Source organism: Agrilus planipennis, unplaced genomic scaffold (assembly GCF_000699045.2).
Source record: "Agrilus planipennis isolate EAB-ADULT unplaced genomic scaffold, Apla_2.0 scaffold119, whole genome shotgun sequence".
In the NCBI taxonomy this organism is placed as follows: Eukaryota; Metazoa; Arthropoda; class Insecta; order Coleoptera; family Buprestidae; genus Agrilus; species Agrilus planipennis.
Genome location: NW_020438931.1, coordinates 119,137 through 144,330, shown reverse-complemented (window position 1 = coordinate 144,330; position 25,194 = coordinate 119,137). Strand labels below are relative to the sequence as shown.

General features: G+C 33.5%; 4 protein-coding genes across 8 annotated transcripts in view; 3 read left to right on the top strand and 1 right to left on the bottom strand.

Annotated features, from left to right (window-relative positions):
• LOC108736720 (chymotrypsin-2-like) overlaps nt 1-19,877 on the top strand; it is a 172,427-nt gene extending 152,550 nt beyond the window's left edge. Inside the window, exons 1-6 of one of the 2 annotated variants that reach the window (XM_018469265.1) lie at nt 12,278-12,427; nt 13,946-14,032; nt 14,101-14,488; nt 16,253-16,388; nt 17,961-18,215; nt 19,402-19,877. In XM_018469265.1, coding sequence (XP_018324767.1) covers nt 12,382-12,427; nt 13,946-14,032; nt 14,101-14,488; nt 16,253-16,388; nt 17,961-18,215; nt 19,402-19,551 — 1,062 coding nt within the window. In that variant the 5' untranslated portion in view covers nt 12,278-12,381 and the 3' untranslated portion in view covers nt 19,552-19,877. Of the gene's footprint in view, nt 1-12,277; nt 12,428-13,945; nt 14,033-14,100; nt 14,489-16,252; nt 16,389-17,960; nt 18,216-19,401 lie in introns of those variants that run through there. The other variant, XM_025974194.1, reaches the window with a different exon arrangement.
• The window catches only part of LOC108736724 (heparan sulfate glucosamine 3-O-sulfotransferase 1), a 135,512-nt gene that overhangs the window by 58,905 nt on the left and 51,413 nt on the right, over nt 1-25,194 (bottom strand). The window lies entirely within an intron of this gene.
• LOC108736723 lies at nt 7,128-9,159 on the top strand. Its single transcript, XM_018469269.1, has 4 exons — nt 7,128-7,241; nt 8,219-8,305; nt 8,376-8,456; nt 8,541-9,159. The coding sequence occupies exons 1-4, from the start codon at nt 7,196-7,198 to the stop codon at nt 8,825-8,827; spliced, it is 501 nt and encodes a 166-aa protein (XP_018324771.1). The 5' UTR covers nt 7,128-7,195; the 3' UTR covers nt 8,828-9,159.
• On the top strand, nt 21,863-24,132 carry LOC108736706 (chymotrypsin-1-like). The gene is made up of 3 exons (XM_018469237.1): nt 21,863-21,973; nt 23,145-23,388; nt 23,979-24,132. The coding sequence occupies exons 1-3, from the start codon at nt 21,928-21,930 to the stop codon at nt 24,130-24,132; spliced, it is 444 nt and encodes a 147-aa protein (XP_018324739.1). The 5' UTR covers nt 21,863-21,927.

The following is a 25,194-nucleotide window of genomic DNA, read 5'->3' as shown; positions in this document are numbered from 1 at the left end:
GCTATGTCAAAGCTGGCTACCGCCAGCAGCGAGAACGGGCTGCTACTGCAGAGCTTGTGGCTTCAATTTGATAAGTCGATATCCTTAATCATAAAAGGATCTTATTAAACATTAATAAACCCACATTTAGTAGGAAATTTCGCTACGCTGCTCCGTTAATCGTTATTTCATTTCTAAATGTTATTAGAAATTCCTATACGTATATGCTAAGTTTAATTAATAAGAGCTGTACGACGATACCCTCCGTTATCCTGGACGCCGAAAAGAACATCTTCTGTATTATTCCATTGTAATAGTTTCTAATGGGAACCGGCCATTCGTCTTTTTTTTATTTGTTATTTTGGTTGATTACACATAAAAGGGGCACTTATTTAAAGGTGCTCGCTTTTTGCCCCTCAGAGATACTTTTTACGCTTTCTACGCACCTTATAAAAAGCACGTCATATCTCAGCTTGTTAAATCCATTCGTCCAAATCCTGAAAGCTTTTCAGTAGTAATGCGTTGTATTTGGCAAACAATAAAAGAACGAGAAAACGTGATTCCTAGACGTAAGTTGTTTATTTCCACACATTCCCTTCTTATTTCTTTTATTTAGGACAAACAACTAATTTGTTAATTAATTTAAAGAATCTTCTGAATTGAGGGAATCCTGTAGGTATAGCAACGTTAATATTATAGATGCTGAGGGGGCATTTTATGTCTGATGGACCCCTATTGCTTTAATTTTTGCCCGACTGCTTTATTTAATGATGCTTATCTTTATTGTATGTAAAATATACCTAGGTAGGTACAAAAGGTTTCTTACGTGAATCATAATTTAATGTAATGGCAAACGAAACACTTTGAAAATGAATTTTCTCATTAATATTTGTAATATAATGGTGTTACGTACGAGCATGTATGTACGTGATGGAGTGAATATATCGATTACCGATGGCTAATAAAAAGTCGGCAACCGTTTTACCAAAGGCGCGAGAGCGGCTTGCCTCGAGGTAGTAAACCATTCGTGAATGATACATAAATGACTATGTAACAAAAGGATTTCGAGAGTTTTCTAAAAATATTAGTACCATTCTGGCAAACAAATGATCAAAATGTAAACAGGCCTCGGCGTAACAGAGTGAGATAACTAATCAATAGTTCCAGTAACTTATTATGTAAAATAAATTGTTTCATTTAATAACCGTTTAACCAAATAAATTAATTGCTAAAAAATCCGTTACAGTATCAATAGGTAGAAATAGAATACTTTCACTTATTTCTAGAGTAATGGTAGTATTTAGGGATGCCACCTTTTCAGGCTTTACATAAAGTATTTCTCGACTAAAAGGTTAAAAAAAAAGTACTCGGCATAAAAATAAAGTATTTAATTTTTTGTTTTTAAAAACATATTTTTTGTTACACCTAGCAGCCAGTAACAAATTTCTGTCCCTCTTAAATACATTAATAGCCTCTAAACATGGCAAACAAAGATTTAAGTAAACTAAAAGTTCATTTTTAATTAGTTTTAATGAAGCTTTATTCCTGTCGTCCCGCCACTTTGCGTTCATAACAGAGAATACTCTTTCCGTAAATGCTGAAGTGGCCGGAACGGACAGCAAAAGTGACACTACTTTGAACAGATTTGGGAAATCAGGTCATTTTTCTGTGCAATATTATTGATATAAAAGTACTCTGACTACTTTATGTGTCTTGTAAAGTATAACGTACGCACAGTCGAAATAGAGTACAATACTTTATAATAAAGTACGGGTGGCAACCCTAGTAGTATTAGTACATACGTATCATCATATTAGTAATAAAAATGACATGACGTTGAATGATACCTAATCCTTGTTCTTTCCATTAAGAAAAATAACTAGCTTCTTAACTTTCGTCGACTTTAATTGCTACAATTTCTCGCTGCCGGATGTACACGCAATAATAAGACATGTTAGGAGAAATAGCCACCATTAAGGATTTATAACGAGCGATATTGCTATTTCACAAAGATATGCCATCCGAGTGTTGAAGTCAATACCTATAATAATGATTCAACCGAAAATCAGGACCCCATAAATAGGTTATTGTTCTACAGATAAATGTTATCAATTATAGAAATACGTGTGGCATTTTCGTATCGCTCCTAAATTAATTTCCAAAACTGTTCGTATTCGCTCAATTGTAGTCAATTGCATTGCAGGTACTCCTTAAAGTTTTAGTTTCACCATTCCATCCTTAAAATCGGCTTCCAACTTCATTACCGAACCATTGCAAACTTTGTCAACTCAATGTACTAAAATGAAGCCTAGCTCGTTCGCGTCCATAAGTCTTAATTAGTCACTAGCCTAGTACCTGAAGGTATATAAAGGCGATGTCGTTAAGTTGTATTCGCTAAATTACGATACAACGTGCATGCTTAAGAGCGAAGTTCGATGCAGAAAATGCTTGTATTAGTATTAGGTAGGTACTTCATTTTAATGAATCTTAATTTTCATTTTCTAAAATAACTACTATTACGAGGTCAATGTAACATCACAGTCAAAATGAGGTGAATCAGGGGAACAAACATATTACGTTGACAATTATTTTAAATTTGGAAATAGTTTAGCATATGTATTTTTTAACGTTGTTAAAGGTGTAAGTTTGGAGGGCGGCGCTCGATTGATGTGGATACCACGGATAGAGAAGGTTAGAAATGAAGAGGTGTTAGAAATAATAATTGAACAGATAAAATGGAAATCAATAAGAAATAGGTGAGATAGGTTGGTAGGACACCTTCTCAGGCATGAAGGGCAAGTCAAAGACATATTAGAGACAGAAACGGGAGTTAGGAGGGGTAGAGGTAGACCTAGATTATATTACTGTTCGCAAATAGTTAAGGATGTAAGATGTTCTAGTTTCTGGGAAATGAGAAAAAAAGCTCAGTATAAGAAGGAGTGGAGGTGCGTGTCTAATCAGTCTTAGGACTGACGACATAATGAAAATGATGATGTGTATTTTTTACTATTTTCAAGCTGCATCTAGTAATCAAATCATTATCACTACATAGTATAAAACAAAGTCGCTTTCTCACTGTCTGTCCCTATGTATGCTTAAATCTTTAAAACTACGCAACGGATTTTGATGCGGTTTTTTTTTAAAGATAGAGTGATTCAAGAGGAAGGTTTATATGTATAATACATGCATAATATAGTAGGGAAACACTGATAATTTTAGAGGTTTCTAATGTGAAGTCATAAATAAATTCAGTTTTTTGCGCTTACATTGCAAACGCTGGCCGAACCCTACGAGATAGATAAAAATAATGTACTACAATATTGTACATCTAAAAAGGGTGTACAAAAAAGTACGTGATGGTATATGTCTATCTCTCACAAAAACCATTTTTATCGTTTAGTTTTTATAAGAAATAATGACTTATTTACGAAGGGATTGTAGGCAATGCAGCATTAATTCTTATCCAATTAAGTACCTTAAATACATTGTGCATTTAATATAGATCAATATGGCCCTTTACAGCATGTAATTTAAATGAATATTTTCGAAGATATTACAGATTTAAAATGCAGGGACATAGCGGTTGCGGTGGTACCTGCCGGGAGGCCGGTTTGTATTGTCTAATGACGAAAAAACTGTGAATGTTGTATTTAATGACATTCTGTAGTATATTTAGTATGTTCAGGGGGTATCTTTTGAAGATTTCCCCTTTTCGATAATAATCTAAACAAAACAAAAATATATTTAGTATCAGCTGGAGCGGGTCACTAGTATAATATAAATACTCTCTATTCAGTAAGCGATGTAGATTACAAGTAGTTATCGTTAAACTTTCATAAAAATTCTATATAGAACTACGAGCTTAAGTACATACATCACTAAAAAAGGCACCCTAAATTGTGTAGAACGGACACGTGTTTCGCTCAGAATAGTAGTCTTACATTTATAATGCCTCAAACTAGACTAAACGTGTGCCTTAATCAAAATAGTGTTTGTGATAACTATAGGGGCGAGTCATGAGTCCGCTTTAGTTACTTAATTACTACATTTATTATTACTGTTAATTGCATTAATTTAGAAAACAATGAAAGATATAAGTTTTGAGAAAAGTGAAGCATTTATAAGATCATATACGAATCTATCTACCGTATTATTCCTCATATTTTGTTTAACAACAATAACAAAATTCACTTCAAACATTTGCGTCAATTGAGTTTTTATTTAATCTTTACCTACGGCATGCAATCGATAAACTTTAGTAAATGAATTAGCATTTACCTACCCATACGTTAATAATCATAAGAAATAAATCAGCATGTTCGCTTTCTTTGTGACATGTTCGATATCGATAATGACTAATTTCTACTCGAAAGGATTAATGATTATTGCTGAATGCGTATATATTCTTTTAACTACTTGAGCGATTTTATTTTCGAAAGGAATGAGCGAATGTGTAAACAGGCAGAACGGATATCCCAGTTCTCACATTGTAGCAAGGCATAACAGGGTTATAAAAAGTGTCCTGTGAAAGATGAAATGGCGTTTATCGATTTCGGACCCTTTTAACTTCGCCCAACCGGATTGAAAGGCGTCTAAAGAAGTCAATGGTCTTATGGAAATAAAATTGTTGAACGCATTTGTTTCGCTTAGTTTTCATCTTATCTAGTAGGTACCTAATCTCTAATAAAAATAATAATAATAATAAAATTTATCAGAAGTTATAATTTTAATTGGCACACAACATCAAAATAATAAAAGTAGACAAACTAATGGGATACAATACAAACTAGACAGACAGGATAATAATATTTAGTGAGTGAAAATTTCCAAAATAACCATTGTACTGAAGAATCCATACGTAGGGTTTTCTTGTTAACAATTTCGTATTGGGTTTATACTTTTTAGTCAAGGAATTTAGAACTAATTGTGTTTATCAAAATGAGATGGAGTTATATGAAACTTAATGAATGTTGGAAACTGAAGATGAAACCGTAGGTGTTTATTCCAATATTGATTTAAAAAATCCTGAAACGTTATTAATGATTTTGTAGAATTTTAAATATCTGAAGCCCAACAAAAACATAAATTTAGTGAATTTAAGAAAATTATATGTAGATTTGTTGAAAATCAAATTTCAAATTATATTTTTAGCTTTGTTGCCTATTAGACAGCGGATTGGTTTTATTAGCTTAAATTGCTTTGTGCCGGGTTCGACTTCCGGTAACAAAATTTTCCTCATTAATTTGAGATAACTTATAGCAGATAAAAGTTGAGTATGAGTTCATTTTAATTTTATACTGGAGGCATGCCACAATTATTACTTAAGTTGTTATGACACATACCTGCATTTGATAGTAATTCATGTGACGTATGTGTAAGTACCGTACATCTAACTAAAAGTCTCAGCAACCCTCACTGATTAAAAAAGAGTGCGGAACGACTGATCATACGGCTCACGTATATGAGATGAATCTATGCGAAGTGGCAGAAAACTCAAAAGTACTCTCCACTCTCAAGAGTTGTTTTGAGTAAAACATTGACTAAGATGGCGTAGCTATTCATCGGGAACCTCTAGTTTTTAATTAGATTAAAACAAATGTTCCACGTTCGCTTTAATTACATGCGCGATCTCTTAAAACAATTGCGAATTACGCCTAGTGGAAAACATGGACTATTAATAAAACTAATAATCAATTTATGAAATGTGAAATTACTCATTCGTTAGTAGGTAGTTTTACAAATATCACATATAAAGACTAACGCCTCATTTCAAAAATCAATAGAGATTAATTACATTAATTAACGGATAACGAACTTACTAGTAATTGAAAATTGAAGAAATCAATAGTTCACTACTTATTTTCTTTTAATCAAAATGAAATTGAATATAGGGAAGGTAAGCGGTTACTGCCTGGATATTAAATATTAAAATAATATAAAGAGCATATTTTTTGTGTATAAGGAATAAGAAACCTACAATGAAATTCAACCCCTGAAAAGAGGTGGCAAAGTTTGTATGAAACTTGGTCTTAATGCTCTTTAATATAAATTACATTTATTTTATTAATGTGAAACCACAAATTAACATTTCGTTCTCAGTTACCATGCATTCTCATTTGGGTTAGGTTTCTTCTGGGAATGCCTTTAGGCCTAGGCATTTATTTCAGCATTTTAAAAAATTCAATCGTTGAAGCAATTATTTAAAAAAATATTCAGTCTCTCTCCAGTTTCTCAGAGTCTTTCAGCATCTCTGAGAGCGTCTATCACAGTCTTTCACAGTCTCTCAGTGATTGCCTAGGTGTTTTTATGGATCTCTCACAGTCTCTGTGTAAGAGACTCGAACGATAAAATTGTTAATTCAGAGATTCGAGTCTCTCACAGAGAAACCGAATGAATAAAACTGAAAAATTGAGAGACTCGAATCTCTCGTAGAAAAACTGGGATCTCTGAAATATGTTGAACTTAGAAAATTTTAACAATATCTATCAAGACATTACTTATTGAGAGATTCGAGTCTCTCGTTCAGAGATTTCGTTTAGAGACTGGATACGAAATGAGGATCTCTCTATGAGCGACTCGAGTCTCTCGTTCAGAGACTGGATACGAAATGAGGATCTCTCTATGAGCGACTCGAGTCTCTCGTTCAGAGACGCTAAACAGTTTTTTTAGTCTCTCTCAGCGACACCAGAGAGACTCGATGTGACACGGAGACTCGAGTCTCGCTTTCAGAGACTCTGAGAGACTGAACATTTTTATCTCGGACATACATGGTTATTTAGTCATAATGGAAAAGAAGAAGTAGCAGAAAAATTTTCGTTTGTACATTTAATTCCCACCAGCTACTAACTAATGCTACATAATTCGGACTCTTAAAAGAAGTAGGAGCAACTCAATACATATCTTAATGCAAACGCTTCCAAGTTAATTAATTCGCATAAAGTTAATTCGTCTTTCAAATTGTGCGTGATCAATAACAACTTTACGCATAAAACAGTAATTATTATTGGTTGTAATTTTGATTGAATTTAACTAGGACATTGTTCAAATATATGTAATGATAATTATTTGGTAAATGTCTAGTAGGAGTTGTATTATTATATATACCGTTACAGCCAATTCTTCATCATTCACTTGTGTGTCAGTGTTGTTAAAACACTTACCCGTACAAAATATTAATTTGATATTTGTGCAATTCGTAGCCGTAAACTGTACGGTAATGAAGATCTTCTGTTATATTCTTTTGACCATTTTAGCTACAAGCGGTAAGTTACACGTTATGACAGGCGTATGTAAATTCACCCGATATCTAACCAAAACATGTAAACTCATTCGACGGTCAATTTTTTTGGACCGCTGTGTTTGAGGATCAAAGGATTCTAGGTAATTGTTAGGTGACAATAGTAGGTATAAAACAAGAAAATTCTGTTGTTTGCTATTTACTTTAAACTAAAGTCACGGAATACATTTTCATGTATCTAACTTATTCTATACGCATTCTGAGGAATTACAGCTAACTTTTTGAATGAATCTTCTTTACGCACGGTAGGGTAAGTTCGTTTCATGCGAGTTGCTGTGTAACGAAATCATGCAACGGAGTTCGTAGTGGGGATCGCTTGAGCCGTGAGTGCGCTTCAATGCAACGTTCGTTACAGGCAACTCCGGCATGTATAGTGTAAAATTTAAATTCATAGTGTACAAATAATACCATTAAATCAATTCCTTAACCCCCATCCCGATATGTTTGTGTATTTGAAGAAGTTTCACTTCAGTAGCGTGGTGTATAATTACACGTTGTATTTTTTTTTTTAATTAGATCACCCATATAACTAATCAAATATTATAGTGTATTCGAATTAAATACGATAACATATTTATTATGTCACATACTACTCACGTCTTAAATTCATGTTTGATTGAAACTAGGAATAGCATCGAAAATATAAATAAAGTGTCTTATTTCATTATGGCGTGAGAAATTCTTGCATATACAGATAATCGAATTGTAAATTAATCGGCTGCCGTTTAATCAACCATTGTTTCTTTCTTTTTTATTTAATAAATGAAAGGATTTCGCTTTTCTGAATAGATATTACATCTTAAACTGAATAAAAGGAAATTGAACAAATAAACGTCAGAACGTGTATATTATTGTATAGAACTCATAATTATAATTGATGAATTTTATTATTTCTCATTTACATAAACCATCGGAAATAATGAAATGAAAATATGGTTACAGAAAAATGTAATAGTGATAGTCATTGTAATGGACATGGTTGCTCTGGTGATAGTAAAATGGCTGATCAACAAGAGCCTGATAGTAAAGGTAATAAAAATCTTTACAGAGCAAACTAGTAAAATCTAGTTCTAATTTTATCGTCTCTTTCTATCAAAAGACGGATTCTACGATGATAAAAGGAGAGATATAGATAACGTTGCAGCTCGTCTCTTTCAACCACGACACAGCCACATAATGGGTAAATATCGATTAATTACTCTTCATGAAAGTAATTATTATCCAAATGATGCATTTTTTCCAAAACTGAGTTGTTTTGATACAGAGCCTTTCGAAAGGGGTGTTCCATCTTCATCAAGACATCGGCCTCCGTTCCCCCCATTTACAAAAGAATCACCCTTTTTCAAACCTGAGTCAGGCTCGCATTATCGGAGTGAAGTTTATCCCCCCAGTAATGGTAGTAATCACCCACAACCAGCTGCTAACCAATCAAAATGTTTGAATGTCGAGGATCCAAACTATCCAGCGCCAAATCCAAATGGTGATTCCAAGGATAGCAGCTGTAAGTGCGGCAAATGTAATGTAATAAGCATTAATGTTAACATTGATTAGAGTACATTGGACTAAAATTATTAAACTTTTATTTTTATTTTTTATTTTAAGTAACCTTTTTCTTTGAGTGTAAGTCATGTTACTATGAGTTAAAACTATTATTTACAATGTAAGTATCTTTTTATTACTTGAAAATCAAAAATTTGTTTTTGTAAAAAGGCAAAGCGTATGTCATGTCAAAAATGATATTTTTGACGTCTTGATCATGGTAAAGACAATTATTTGAAAGCTGTAGGCGGGCAAAGAGGATACAGTTTTAAGGTATTTTAAATGCATAAGTATTTCTCCTAATTTTCTTCCTATTGGATAACAAGTTTAAATATACATGAATTAATAAACGACCACTTAATTATCTTTTATTATTATGAAAATTTTCCGCAATCCATAAGCAATTAATTTCCGTGGCGCAAGGTCCGCCTACCAATTCCGTGATTCCGGGGAAATAGATGTGTGGTGACGTAGGTTACCCTTTTCGTGACAAGAAAAATCACAAAAATGACCACCCTCTAAATTATTATATGTGCTTATATTTGTAGGTAATTTCAAACTGTAGCAGAATGAAATCAAGAGTTCACTTCAGTGAATAAATCCATCCTGAATTTTATCGAACCCTTAGTTTAAGAAATTGCCTTCTTTCAATTTCATAAATTTTTAAATAATGACGTGTCCGTGTAAAGGCAGATACACGGCAAACTAAAGTGTGTGATTTAGGTGTATGAATTTCATACGTCACACAGATGTTTGGTGTGACTAAAATTTGTCTGCTTGAAAAATACATACATAAGTTTTGATATGTATGAATTTCACACTTTTAATGTATTCTATTACGGTCAAATACTAAATTTGTGTGTGAAAAAATCAAACAGCAAATTAAAATACATTTGAAGGGTATGAGAATCGTTTACATTTCAGCAGTTCACACATTTTGTTCAAAATCATACTTAAAACTATTCTGTGAAAGCTGCAATATTGAATTTGGACAAAGGGGGCAACAACGAAAAGGCGTTAAAGTATTTAAACATGAAAAGTGATTACCACCTTAGAATTCTTATGGTATGTTCAATGTAGAATCTATTTCAATTGCCGAACTCAATTATTATAAATGTTTAATTAAGTTTTGGGCATAGATACATAATTCTATATGTGTAATCCGCAAAATTGACATTTCAACTTTAACAGCGATTGAGAACTTTAAGCATATGTTCTTGCTAGCGTAAAAGAATAATACATGAATACTAATTGATAGCTTTAATAATAATAAAAGAAGGGAAATTTTGGTAAACAGTGGAGAAAAAATTATAAATTACTTGTGCAAATTTCAATATCATTTTAAATGAATCCTGAAATTATAAATAGTTTTGTGTAAAATTTTCAAAATTAAAACGCAACCAAAAGATATCGACTTCGTTAAGATAGCGATCGAAGCGTATTCACGGCAGTAGGTATGATCCTAAAAGAATTACATAACATTCGGCCGAGTCGTTTTCTTATTTAAACAATTAATTGATTAATAAATTCTAAAAATCACTGAAAAATATTTATCTGATTAATTGATTCCTATATATACTTCGTTTAGTTTCTCTAGCGATGTGACCTTTAGTTTGACCGGCGCAAAGTAGAAAAGAACAGCACTAGGCCAGAAAAGAAAGGAGACAACTCTCGACCAAAAACTTAACCGGTGAGGAGCGTATAATCCGTACAGTACTGCACGGAAAAATTGACTATTTTATCCACTAAAATTGTATTGCTCAAATGTGTGGTACCAATTACTACTGAAAATATCAACGAGATGTTTTATTTATAGTTGAAGACATGTTAAAGGCTTTAACGCTTGTTTTCGACTCGCACTACTATTCATGATTGAACAAAACTTTAGGCAGGTACTGTATGAAAAAGTATGTTTAATGAACAAGAGCCGAGAGTACAATGACCTTTTTTCTCCCTACTTACGATTTTGCCAGCGGGCATCCAATACATTGGAAGGGGCTATCGCTAGAGAAAGTAAATGAAGTATACCTCGATACTTTGAAATAAATCAGATATTTTTATCCAGTACTAGATACTGTAAATTAGTGCTAACAGTTGCTTTGTTGATTTGAATCAGGTGCCTCCCGTACTGAGAAGTTATTCGTATGGACCTTAAGGGTCGCACCAGTGATGCGACACACAGAGTCCAGACCCACCCCATAGATTGTTATATTAAATTAATTTGTAAAACAACTGTCACAACCGTTTGCGTAATAGGGGGAATCATGTTCTTGCAGTAGCCATGTCAAAGACTATGGGGTGGTAGGTGGAAGATCCTGTTTAGACGAAGATGAACAACTGCGAGGTGTCGATGAACTATTTAAAAACAAAAAGTATTCTGATAATCCCTATGATTATGAAATTGCAATTCTAAAGGTATAGCTTGAAAAAATTATATTTTCGTTTATTTTACATTAAGCAACAATCAAAAATAATGTAAATAAGATTTTAAATTAGATACTGTTATTAAGTTTTTAAGTCTTCGTTTATCCAGCAACGATTTAACTTAAATAGCGAAGCTAAATTTGCCTTAAGATGTATGTGTTAATGTGGGTGACATTGTGACAGTAACAGGATTCGATCGGAGCAATCCCAGTGTAAACGCTGAAAAAAATAAGCAACTTTACGTCTTAAAAATACCATTGACATCCCGAGAAGACTGTTCTGGAACAAAAAGTCACATTCCAGAAAAACTGATTTGTACAGCGCCGCCTAAGGAGTCTGGTATTTGTTTCGTAAGCGAATACACGTCTCATGCTTCTCTCAGAAAATTCACATTAAGTATTAGGTACTTGGGGATAGCGCCTATGTTAACACGAGATAAGAAATTATTGGTAATACACAAGTTATAATTTTCCAAAAATGTCGTTAAAAAAACAAATCTAAAAATAAAAAGATAATTTCATTATTGCTTTTCAAACAGTATTAGATTTGCTAACCCTTTATAATAATAATTAATTGGCGTAGTATGTGTGACCATCTTTAATTCCATAAATGAAATAAATGATGCTTGTGGTAAAGAACGTATGATCCATTTCAATATTATGGTAACTGAAAATGTGGACTTTTGTGAAAACGGTCAAAAGAAAGAAAGACGTGTCTTTAGAAAGACTAACCGAACAAATAGCAGACAGTAACGCAATAAATCCTACGAAGCTTGGACTCCCAAAGAATGTAGGAGTAGTTCATCATTGTAAATCCCTACCCGTTAAATAAATATCATTATGAAAACTCTTCAAAGTTAATTAATTTACCGAAAGTCAATTCGTATTGTAAATTGTGCGTGATCAATAACTACTCTACGGATAAAACAGTGGTTGCAATTTTGATTAGATTTTACTAACACATTGTTCAAATATAAGTAATGATAATTATTTGTAAATGTTCAGTAGGAGGTGAATTATCATATATACTGTTACAGTCAATACTTAGTCATTTTCTGGTGTGTTAGTTAAGTTAAAATTCATTCCTGTATATAAAATAATTTTGATATTTATGTGCTATTCGTAGCTGTAAACTGTACGGTAATGAAAACGTTGTATCATGTTCTATTGCCCCTTTTCGCCGTAAGCGGTAAGTTGCGATATGACGTTAAAAACAAATAAATAAGAGAAAGACAAAAGATATCTCCAGCATTCAGATTACAAAAGAAACGGCTCATCTTTGTCTGCATTATAATATTTATGGCATTATACTAAGTCAACATAAAACCGTTTCACGATTAACTATTTTAATGTAAAAAATAGCGTGTAGATATGCATTAACCATATGGATCACAATGATTGCTTTACTTAGATTTAATTAGATCAGTTGCACAAATAAGCTGACCGTGTCAATATTTTCAGTGAAATGTTATACAGTAAAAGTTCCTTATTCACGGTTTCCTTATTCGCGTTTTCATTATCACGCGGGTGAAAAAATTGCAACCCAGTTTCTGCATTCGTGGTTACAAATTCTATTACTTGCGGTCGCAATCGGTAACAGGAAAGGATTCGGTGTCATTTATTAAGGAGATTGACCGCAATAGACCGCTCGTGCTTAGTGTAAATTTTTTCGAAAACATGGGTCTCTGTTCTAAACATTGTGATTTAACGTTGTGAAATAAATATTTAATTTTTTGTATGGTAACAGACAAAGGTTCACACTAACTCGGTACGCTTTTGGTTTTCAATAATATGGTCATTAAAAGCTTTTCCAAGTGCTTAAAGTTGATGCTTCTTGTAGGGCACGTACTTTCAATAGATATTAAAAAATGCTCTTCGACAAGCTTTAGATCAAAGCTTTATATATCTCGGTACAAAATTTCAAACCTCTGTTCCAAATATTGAACTCATGGTATCTAGAACCGATAAGCATGGTTTTACTCTACGGCGCGTGTACTACTGAATCCCCTTAATGTATCGGCGTCTTTTGTGTATGTACTGTACTATTAATTTTAATTGCGAATTTATCAATAAATTGATTTTATTTTGGAACCTTAGAATGTATCTCTTATGATTCCATACTAATTACCATTCCATATCCACGGTTTCTGTATTCGCAGCATATTTATGGAACGTATACCCCGCGAATAAAGAGCTTTCACTGTAGTGTACTCAAATAAAGTATCTACGATGGCATATATTTATTATGCCCCTTACTGCTAATACTATAAATTTAGCTTTGATAGTAAATAGCACCGATAATATAAATATAGTATCTTATATAAATGTGATATGTGAAATCGTTGCGTATATACATAGACAAATTGAAAATTAATCAATTAATTAATTAATGTTCCCTTCCTCTCATTTAATAAATGAAAGACTATTGCTTTCGTCAACATCTCGAACTGAATAGAACAAAATTGAATAAACAAACGCCAAGATTTTAATTAAAATGTGTGTTATTATATGGAGTTTATGAATTTGATTATTTCTCATTTGCACAAACCATCGGAAATAATGAAATGCATACGGTCGCAAAAAAATGTAATAGTCATATTCGTTCTAATGGACAGCACCTCAGTCGTTATATTTTAGCAAATAATAGTCTTAACAAAGCAAACTAGTAAAATTTAAATCTAATTTTATCTTCTCTTCTCATCCAAAGACGGATTCCATAATGATGGGAGTACAAGTCTATATTACAGTCCAACCAGAGAATCTATTTATTTACCACAAAATAGAAACAAAATGGGTATATATCGATTAATTAATCTTTATGAAAGTAATTATTCAAATACAAATTGAGTTATTCCGACACAGGGCTTTTCGAAAGGAATGTTCGATCTTCACCACGACGTCATTATCCGGCCCCTTTTTTTATAAAAAATTCCCACTTATATAAATCTAAACCACGCTTGCGTTATCGGTATCGAAAAGATAAAGATTATAGTGGTGAAGACATACCACCATCTGCTAGGATGATGGAATGTTTGAATACCATAGATCCGGAAGATCTACCGCCAAATGGTGATTTCTTCAGTAATTCTATGGACGAACCTGTTAATAGAATCTTTAGTGAGGAAAATGATACTGACATCGAAGGATATCCTTATCAAGTTGTGGTGGTTTTTAAAAGTGGCAGAGCAATGTGCGGAGGAGCAATAATTGCAGACAAATTCGTTCTCACTGCCGCTCATTGTTTTGTAAGGTTGGTGAAATACAGAACTTTTAAATATATTTATCCATAATATATAAGCCCTTCGAAATTAGCAGGCAAAAGTATAAAGCATCCTTATTTTAAAAAAATTAAAAAGAAGACTCATCCCTAATTACCACAAAAACTTTTCGAGCAGACACGTGTTTCGCCTACTTGATACATGGGCATTACCTACTTCTTATAAAGTATCCGATAATTAATGCAAATTAGCAGTAAAAGCAAAAATTAGCCGCGACCTGAAGAACCCGAAAATCCCGGTTAGGAAAATTCAACACATCTAGAACCATTGTGATAATTAATTAACTACTGACGATGTAAGTTAGTAATCAGGGGGTTCGAATTTGTTTTTCAAAATAGCGTCCACCAACCGCTTTAATATCGACTGAAATTATAGTAGGCACTCGAACTTTAATACTGCTGTGAATATTTCACAAATTAGCCGCAAAAAATAAGAATTACCGAATCCTGAAAAACCAGTTTTACATAACTTCGAATGAGGTAAGCAAAAGATTTGTTAAATCGATTAGGAAAAGCATGGATATCTAGAACCGGGCTCATTATTAGCGGTTTATTAACCGCTACTGTATACTAACTAACCAGGGAGTTATAACTTTTTTTTTCATAATTTCTGTAACTTCTATGAGATGATAATAAGTATTCATTCTAAATATTGTTTTCGGGTTTCCCGAATCGTGGCATGTTTTTGGTTTTCAGGGCTAATCTTCGAAATATTCACAGCAAGTTTTAGGCGAAGTTGAAGGTGAGCTATTGTAACGTTACTCGATGTGGCAATTGTCGTGCCGCCAAGATGGAAAAAGGCTCGATTTTGAAAAAACTTCGAACCCCCTGGTCGAAAGTTTACATTCTACATGGCCAGCAGTTAATTAGTGACTTACTATGAGACTGGCTCTAGCTGTCTACGATTTTTCCAACCGATATTACAATTTCTTTTGTTGTTGGGTTTCCCACGTCTTCACAGCTAATTTGAGGCTAATTTGCAGTTCTTTATCTGGTGGATTACATTTTTATCTGCTAATTTTGCTATGCCAACTTCAAAGGGGTCGTATGGAGTAGTCCATTACGGTAGCGAGTTAATAATATTATTATTTGTTGGTTTGCTTCTTCCGGTATAGATTGTAAAAATAAAATATAGATTGACCATAAAAATTCCGTAATATTGCTTCTTAATGGTATTTAACAATAGCTTTAATAGAGGATCTGTCGGCCTACAGTGTTGAGTACGTAATACTAATTAATTGCTGTGATGAATGAATCAATAAAGTAGTAGTAAGTAAAAATCATTAATTAAAGTTTGAGTATAAAAACGTAACAAGTTATAGTTAGCATTTATGTATCTCAATTGTTGTTTTTTTTCATTTTCATTAATGAAACATCCGCGTATATTAAAATTGTACGAATTTTACTAAAATTTTTATCTACCTGAAGTCATTGATTAAGCCTATTTCGATATTCTACTAAAGCTTCCAAAATTATGAAGAAACTGATATCTAGAGCATACAATGAAAGTTTCCCTTTTCCTTTCTATGTAGGCAACATCATCGAATTGAAAAGATTGTAAATAATACTAGTTTTAATTTGTTACTAGGATTACATTTTTTTTACAATGTTTATATTTTCTATTAAAACTTTTACTTAAACTGTACAAACTGTATCTCAATATGATTCAAAACAAGAAAGCTTATTTTATAAAATAATCTAATAAGCGATATATTAGGTAAAATCGTATTTTTGCAGTCTTGAAAGTAAAGACTATCGTGTGAAAGCTGGAATATCGAATTTGGACGAAGAGGGACAACAACGACAGGGCGTTAAAGTATTTAAACATGAAAAGTATTCAAAGTTGTTTGATTACGACATTGGAATTCTTATGGTATGTTCAATGTGAAATCTATTTCAATTACCGAACTCAATGTTTATAAATATTTAATTAAGTCTAGGGCATCGATACATAATTCTATATGTGTAATCCGCAAAACTCACATTTCAATCTTAGCAGCGATTAAGAACATTTAACCATAAGTAATTGTTTTCATTTATATTGTTTCAATATATTTTTGCTAGCGTAAAAGAATAATACATGAGTACTAATTAATAGTTTTAATAGTAAAAGAAGGGAATAGGAGAAAAATTGTGTACTAGGTACCTACCACATTGTTATGTTAAAGTACCTGCGTGAGGTCAAAACATGACTAATCGTAGTACATTTACGCATCCGTTATACTTCCGGAAGTAGTCGCTATACAGTGGTACCTCGAGGTACGAGTTTAATTCGTTCCGTAACCTTGCTCGTATGTCAATTTGCTCGTATCTCAAACCAATTTTCCCCATTGAAATTCATTCAAATGCGATTAATCCGTTCCAGCTCCAAAAATGTTACTGTAACTGTTTTTGAATAAAACACATTCCCATGATCTCTTTTATATCATTTGTAGAGATAATCTCCTCCACCTCTGACTCTTCCTCGAAATCAATTTCTTGCAGAACCCCCGATTGCTGCTCTTGTAATTCCTCGGTCGTCAGTTCCTGACAATGTTCCTGGACGAGCTTGTTCACATCTCTCTTATCCATCACCAGGCCCATGGATTTTCCCAGAGACACTCCACTGGCACTTCGGGTTCGAATCCTGTCGGCTACAGACTCAGACCACAGCTTCTTCCATGTAGAGGTCAAGGCCCTCGTTGTAACACTCAGCCAGGCATGATCACTAATTCTGAGGCATATCACGATGTTAAAGTGATCCTTCCAGTACTGTCGAAGGGTGAGGTTTGTGTTCTCTGTCACCTCAAAGCAGCGCCGGAACAGGTGCTTAGTGTACAGCTTTTTAAAATTAGAAATCGCTTGCTGCTCCATGGTCTGTAGGATAGGAGTTGTGTTAGGTGGTAGACAGAGAACCTTTATAAACTTGAACTCTTCGAGGATGTCATCTTCGAGGATCGGTGGGTAAGCAGGAGCATTGTCGAGGACGAGAAGGGCTTGCGTGGGTAGGTTGTTTTCCTGTAGATGTTTCTTAAGAGAAGGGCCAAAAACCTCGTATCTCAAATGTCGCTAGTATTTCAAAACAAAACTTCGCTCGCTCGACAGCTCGTATCTCAAATAACTCGTATGTTAGGGCACTCGTATCTCGAGGTACCACTGCACGAATTGTTTTCTGTTCATTTTTAGTATGTTAGCTAGTCGTTTTTTAGACAAGTACTCCTCTTTGAAACCCCTGTGAGCGATATTTAAAGTAGGGATTTGCTCGATTTGGTTGAGATATTTACCTCTATAAAAACCGAATATAGAAGCATTTTCTAATTAATTTGCTTAAAATAAGAAGTAGTTATTTAATTGAAAAAATCGTTTGCATTAATGAAGATATGAAAATAATTTTAAATTAATTAATTACTAGACTCCCGCTTTTCAAACAGCCGTTTAACAAGAGATTAAAACGGCTCTTTTGCAGGTTGATGAACCATTCGAATTCAATAAGAAAGTAGCAAAGATAAAGTTGCCTGATAGTGAATGTTTTAAAGAAGGCGACATGGTAACAATAATAGGATACGGTCAGTACGGTACACCAAATGTAGACCTTTTCGCTTTAGAAGTTCCATCGACAACCCGGGAAAAATGTATGAAAAGAAAGTATGGGCCGCAAAACATTGAAATAACAGACAGAATGATTTGTGTAGATACACCAAAAGGTCTCGATATATGTTATGTAAGTGAATACACATTTTAAGATTCTTTCATAAATTTCACAATAAAATTAATGGTTGAATAGATAATGACAATATACAATTTCATATTTTCCTAAAACATATCCGAATACAAACTGCTTCCTACTTCTAAATAGTGTATCGTTTTCTAGATAGTAAAAGCATGTAATATCCAAATAGAGGCAGTGTATCGCCTTCTGGTAATTATTTGCTGCCACTGAACTAATCATCAACATAACGTCGTCAATTCTAAGACTGGTTGGACACGCACCTCCACTCTTTCCTATCCTGAGCTAAGACTCGTATTCCTCTAAAACTATAACAGCCCATATCCTTAACTATTTGCGAACAGTAATCTAATTTAGGTCTACCTATACCCCTCCTAACTTCCGTTTCTGCCTCTAATATGTCTCTGACTAGACCTTCATGTCTGAGAAGGTGTCCTACCAACCTATCTCGCCTATTTTTTATTGACTTCCATAGAGTCATCTGTTCTCTTACTCTTTCTAATACTTCTTCATTTGTAACGTTCTCTATCCACGGTATCCTCATCATTCGCCCGTAACACCTCATTTCGAACGCTTCTAACCTTTTCTTTTCCGTCGCGCCTACTGTCCATATTTCGCACCCGTACAGAGCCGTGCTCCAAACATGCACCTTTAACAACCATTTCCGAATTTCTAAATTGACCGTTCCCTAGCATAGAAGTGACTTCTTTTTATTGAAGGCGACTCGACCCTGCGCTATCCTCTGCTTTATATCCCTAGTCCTGACTAATCTGACTTCCTAGATACCTAATATCGGCCACTGAACTAATAATTGACATTAATGAATATTACATAAATTTGCTCTTCGGAATCTTCTTCGGCTTCGTCAGAAACTTATGGAGAGTGTCTGCCTTTAAGCCCGCTGATGAGATCTAGAAAAATTCGCGTCTGGCAGTATCGATAAATTTCTGAGCTTAATCGTTCTTATCATGTATGAAAACTGAATCGTCGATCCAGTTAAACAAATGAAGTACTTCAAGAGCAACAAAAACCCACCAGGTGGCGATACACTGCTTCTTCTGTAATTTGTCGAGACTGCCTATGGTGCTATGGTACACTAATGAGGTCTAGGGCGACCTGGTAGTTTCGATGATAATTTTCTGACCAACAGCTTAAGCGTTTGTTACATGATAATTTTTAGGGAGATTCAGGTTCGCCGGTCGCGAAAGATGGATACATCATAGGGGTAGTTTCACATGGAACTGTATGCGACCATGGTGATCCTGTCATATTCACAAATGTAACGTATTTTCTTAACTGGATATACAATATTATTTCGAAGAATGAATAAAAACTATTTGGTTTGTTCATTTGATTATGTATTACATCTACTAAACTGTAATATACAATAACATGTACTTATTATCTTATTATTAGCCGCTATTTACGATATTGGTTATTAATGTAAGTGGTTGATTGCTATTTGTTTTCCATTTATTTTTATTTTCAAAAATTTGTTTGAAATGAAATGAAAACCTTCTTGTATTATGTTAAGTGTAGGAAAAGTAACAGAATTTACAAAAAAAATATATTTTTTTTTAATTAAACACCACACCCTTTCTACTTCCAATCCACGTGTTAAAGGAACCTTTCCGTCCAAACCCAGGTGTTTTTTCTTTTCAATAACCAACTTTTTGTGTGTGATCATTTTTTAATTCTATAAATGAAACAACTTTTTGATGGCAATGAGCTTATGATCGCATTCAATCGTAACTAAAAACGTTGATGTTGCGACAATCAGTTCGTAATTCAGTAAAAAGTAATTAAACATAGGCATGTAGCTCATCTTAGATTTAATAGAATAGATAAATCTAGCGTAGTTTCCCATATTTTTCATAGTCACAATGAAGTAGGTTCTTTTAGACAGTATTGAAATATTTAATAACAAAGACAATCTCATGGTAGTGATCCTGTCCCAAACTCGGACTCATCAAGAAGTTTAACTACTGTTTTTTATGCCTTTAACCCAAGGCCTTTGATTTTACCTTAAAGGTAGTTTAACGAAGCATATACAATATATGTAGGTACTTTCTACTCATCCTTCTCTTATCCGAACCATCAATTAGTTTCACCAGGAGACCTCCCACAAACCCCATCCTTAAAACGGATCCCATTTTAGCAACTTTTGTTTTGCTTATTTTTAACGGTTTCGGCTAAAATTCTCAGAAAGGTTTAGATTCAAGATTAATTTAGTCTTTAATGAGGATGACATCTTGGGTGCCGAATCGCGTTTTATTTTTCTGAACGTTTTGTAAAATTTTGGAGTTTTTAAGTGTTTATTAAGTAAATATGGATTGAACTGACCTCATCTCTGCCTCTATTGCAACAATATCTAGTCGATGAGGTAAAAATGACGCTCAGAATTACAAATTGGAATCAGAACCATTCAAGAGGTACATGTCGTAGACATGGTACATAGAAAAAAGCAAGCCCTAAGGGTGTGTACCAAAACATTACGATCAACTGATAAGAAAATTCACAAGAGAGATCTTATTGATTGCCAGAAAGCAAGTTAGTGAAAGAAACACGGTCAAGTTGCAGACAGCGAGGAACTTGAAGTGAAAGAAATGCTGGCAGATAAGGAAGTTACAGAAGGAGGCCAAAAAAATATTACGCAAAAATTGAAAAGACGACGCATTCAAAAATTTTCGTACAACCAAACTACCCATGCATCAAAAGAGAAAATAAAGAAAAAGGTAACGCTATTAAAACACTCAGCATAAGGAAAGCAAGTAAATAGTCTATGAAAGTCTACCCAGAAAATTTCATCATAGACGTGATAAGAATTTCCAGCAGAATTGTGAAAAAAAGATAAATGGCTGAACGTCTTAGTATACTTCATTTACTTTCTGTAGCGATTTGCCCCTTCCAATGTCTTGGATGCGCGCTGGCAAAATCGTAGGTAAGGAGAAAAAAGCTCATTAAACTCTCGATTGTTGTTCATTAAACATACTTTTTCATACAGTACCTGCCAAAAATTTTGTTCAATCATGAATAGTAGTGCGAGTCCAAAACAAGCGTTAAAGCCTTTGTATGTCTTCAAATATAAATAAACATCTCGTTGATATTTTCAGTAGTAAATGGTACCAATAACAGCACATTTGAGCAATGCAATTGTAGCGGATAAAATGGTCAATTTTTCCGTGCAGTACTGTACGGATTATACGCTCCTCACCGGTTAAGAGTTCGGCCGAGAGTTGTCTCCTTCCTTTTCTGGCCTAGTGCTGTTCTTTTCTACTTTGCGCCAGTCAAACTGAAGGCCACATCGCTACAGAAAGTAAACGAAGTATAGTAATGAGTCTTTTACATTCTTGGGAAAACGATCGAAAAAAGTACCTTAGCAAGACTAACCGGACAAACAATGGAAAGCAACTCGATATATCCTATGAAGTTTGTCTTCACAAAATAAATTTAGAACAAATGCCTTAATTAATTCGCACTGTAAATTGTGCGTGTTAAATAATTATACGCATAAAACAATGGTTGAATATTATTATGAAGACATTGTTCGAATATAAGTAATGATAATTATTAGTGAATGTCCAGTAGGAGTATATTACAGTCAATAGATAATCATTTATTTGCGTGCTATTGTTGCTAAATCACTTTCGTGTACCAATATAAAATTATTATTTATGTGCAATTTGTAGTTGAGAACTGTTCGGAAATGAAGATCCTTTATCAATTTTTTTTTATCCTTTTTGCCATAAGCGGTAAGTAACGATACGACGTTAAAAATTCACAAAGATTGTTATTAACAGTACATCTGGAAGTGAAGAGAATAAAATTAAATTAAATTATAAAAAGGTATAACTATTACTTTCACAGCAATGTTTTTGTTATCTAGTACATAAAAGAAATATTATTGTATGAAATTGGTAATTAAATTTGAAAAGTCTGATTATTCTCAGTTGAACCAAACATCTTATATAATTATGAGCATACAGTTATAGAATAGGATAATAGTAATATTCATTCTAATCGTTATATTTTAGCAATCGTCCCTAGTCGTAATGAAATTCATATTAAAGGTAATAAAAAAGATCTAATTTTATTCTCTCTCTTCTTGATATTAAAAAACGGATTGTACGAAAGTGAGAGTAGAAGTCTAAATTACATTCCAATTCGTCATGATCCTTGAACTTTGATCTTTGAACAGGAAGATCGTTCCATTTAACACCAGATAGGAAAGGGGGTGGGTAAATATCGGTGAATTAATCCTGATGAAAATAATTATTATTTAAATGATAAATTTCTACAAAATTAAGTTATTTTGACACAAAACTTATCGGAAGGAATGTTCCATCCTCATCAGGACGTCGGTTTCCCTTGAATTTTACAAAATCTGAATACCCTAGACAAAAATTTTCAGTCTCTCTACAGTCTCTCAGAGTCTTTCAGCGTCTCTGAGAGCGTCTCTCACAGTCTCTCAGTTATTGCCAAGGTGTTTTTATGGATCTCTCACAGTCTCTATATGAGAGACTCGAACGATAAAATTGTTAATTCAGAGATTCGAGTCTCTCACAGAGAGATTGAATTAATAAAACTGAAAAATTGAGGGACTCGAGTCTCTCGTAGAAAGACTGGAATCTCTGAAATATGTTGAACTTAGAAAATTTTAACCATGTCTATTGAGACACCACTTATTGAGAGATTCGAGTCTCTCGTTCAGACATTCGAGTCTCTCGTTCAGAGACTGGATACGAAATCAGGATCTCTCTATGAGAGACTCGAGTCTCTCGTTCAGGGACGCTAAACAGTTTTTTTGACAGTCTCTCTCAGCGACACCAGAGAGACTCGAGTCTTGCATTCAGAGACTCTGAGAGACTGAACATTTTTATCTCGGGAAGTTACACAGATCTAAACGCAGAAATGACTTTTCAGTATCACCGTCTGCTAGCAAGTCAGAATGTTTGAATTCCATAAATCCAAACGATCCAAGTGATAATTTCGACAGTGATTACATGGATGAACCTAGTAATAGAATAATTAATGGAGATAAAGCTAACATTGCAGACTACCCTTACCAAGTGGCGCTGTCTTTTAACAATGACATAGAAAACTTTATGTGCGGAGGATCAATTATTGCCGATAAATTTGTTCTCACTGCTGCTCATTGTCTTGAAAAGTAGGTGAAATAATGAGCATTCAGTATGTTTGTATGCTATATAGTATATAGCGGCAGGAACGCCTAGAATCTAAAGTTAAATTAAATTGTAGTGAAGTTTTCCTTTCCTTTCCAAGAGCTGTATTAATGAACATAATAATTTTGGTATAAAAATTGAAAAAATTAAAGTTTATTATATTTAGCTATAAGTTTTGATTGACGCGTTATAAAACGACTACGCTTAAGTTTTTGTTCAATAGTTATCAGTTATCATATATCCTTAGTAACGGGCATGAATTAAATACATTGGACTTGTATTGTTAATTGTATAGATGATGAAGAAAAGCGTATTTCCTTTTCTTCTTATTTTCTTCTGAATACGCAAAGAACTAATATATTGGAACCAAAATGGTCTTTCAAAATAACCGTTTAATTGTTCTTTTTAATATTAAAGAAAAGTTAAAATGGAGGAAGAATTGTAAATAGTAATGCGCAAATTTTAACATTTAAAAGAATCCTAGAATTATAAATGGTTTTGTATAATTTTAAAAATTGCCTTGTAGAGCGACTGTAAATGCTTATACATATTAGACAAAATCATATTTTTGCAGTTCTGATGTCACAGGCTATTTGGTGCAGGCTGGAGTATCGAATACGAACGAGGACGGACAACGGCGAAAAGTCGTTAAAATATTTAATCACAAACTGTATTCTATCGCAGAATATGAGAACGACATTGGAATAATTAAGGTGTGTTCAAATTAGAATCAATTTCGGTTACTTAACTGAATTACTGCAAATTAAGTCGGACTTCCAGATCTAGCTAACAACGATTTTAATTGAAACTAAAATTTTAAACTGGATACTTCAAGCTTATAAGAAAAGTGTTGTACCACTATTACTTTAACTGATGACAACATCTCAATTGTTAATATTAGGCATTCAGTTACACATTCCAGTCTCTCAAAGTCTTTCAGCATATCTGAGAGCGTCTCTGAGAGCGTCTTTCACAGTGTGTCAGTTATTGCCTAGGTGTTTTATGGATCTGTCACAGTCTCTATATGAGAGACTCGAACGATAAAATTGTTAATTCAGAGATTCGAGTATCTCGTTCGGAGACTGGATACGAAATGAGTTTTTTTGACAGTCTCTTTCAGCGACACCAGAGAGACTCGATGAGAGACGGAGTCTCGCTTTCAGTGACTCTGAGAGACTGAACATTTTTATCTTGGGTAGGTACCACGTTTGATATTAAAAATGAACCATTTGGTATAAGTAATAGTAGTTCATTTACATATTTTCTATAGTCTCGACGCTGCTTCTACTGATTTCTTTTAATATGTATTATGCATGTATAGAACAGAAAATCTAATTTAACCGACCTAGTGTTTAAAAATCTGAATGAATTGAGAATTCTACGTAAAAGTAGTCTAGTTATTCGACGTTATAGTTAGGGTTGCTACCTTTTTAGGCTTTACATAAAGTATTTCTCGACTAAAAGGTTAAAAAAAAAGTACTCAGCATAAAAATTAAGTATTTTATTTTTTGTTTCTGAAAACATAATTTTTGTTACACCTAGCAGCCAGTAACAAATTGCTGTTGCTCTTAAATACATTAATAGCCTCTAAACATGGCAAACAAAGATTTAAGTAAACTAAAAGTTCATTTTTACTTGCCCTTTTTCTGTGCAATATTATTTATGTAAAAATACTCTGAATTTAGAATAATCGCTTACAAAATTACGATGTTTACTTAAGGCCTTAAATAAAGTATTTTTGCGTACTTTATGTGTCGTGTAAAGTATAACGTACGCACAGTCGAAATAGA

Coding starts and splice junctions, on each gene's coding strand:
- LOC108736723 (XM_018469269.1), top strand. CDS start 7,196: ATGAAGATCTTCTGTTATATTCTTTTGACCATTTTAGCTACAAGCG. Junction 7,242..8,218: donor GACCATTTTAGCTACAAGCG/GTAAGTTACACG, acceptor ATATGGTTACAG/AAAAATGTAATAGTGATAGT. Junction 8,306..8,375: donor ACAAGAGCCTGATAGTAAAG/GTAATAAAAATC, acceptor TTCTATCAAAAG/ACGGATTCTACGATGATAAA.
- LOC108736706 (XM_018469237.1), top strand. CDS start 21,928: ATGAAGATCCTTTATCAATTTTTTTTTATCCTTTTTGCCATAAGCG. Junction 21,974..23,144: donor TATCCTTTTTGCCATAAGCG/GTAAGTAACGAT, acceptor ATGACTTTTCAG/TATCACCGTCTGCTAGCAAG. Junction 23,389..23,978: donor GCTGCTCATTGTCTTGAAAA/GTAGGTGAAATA, acceptor ATATTTTTGCAG/TTCTGATGTCACAGGCTATT.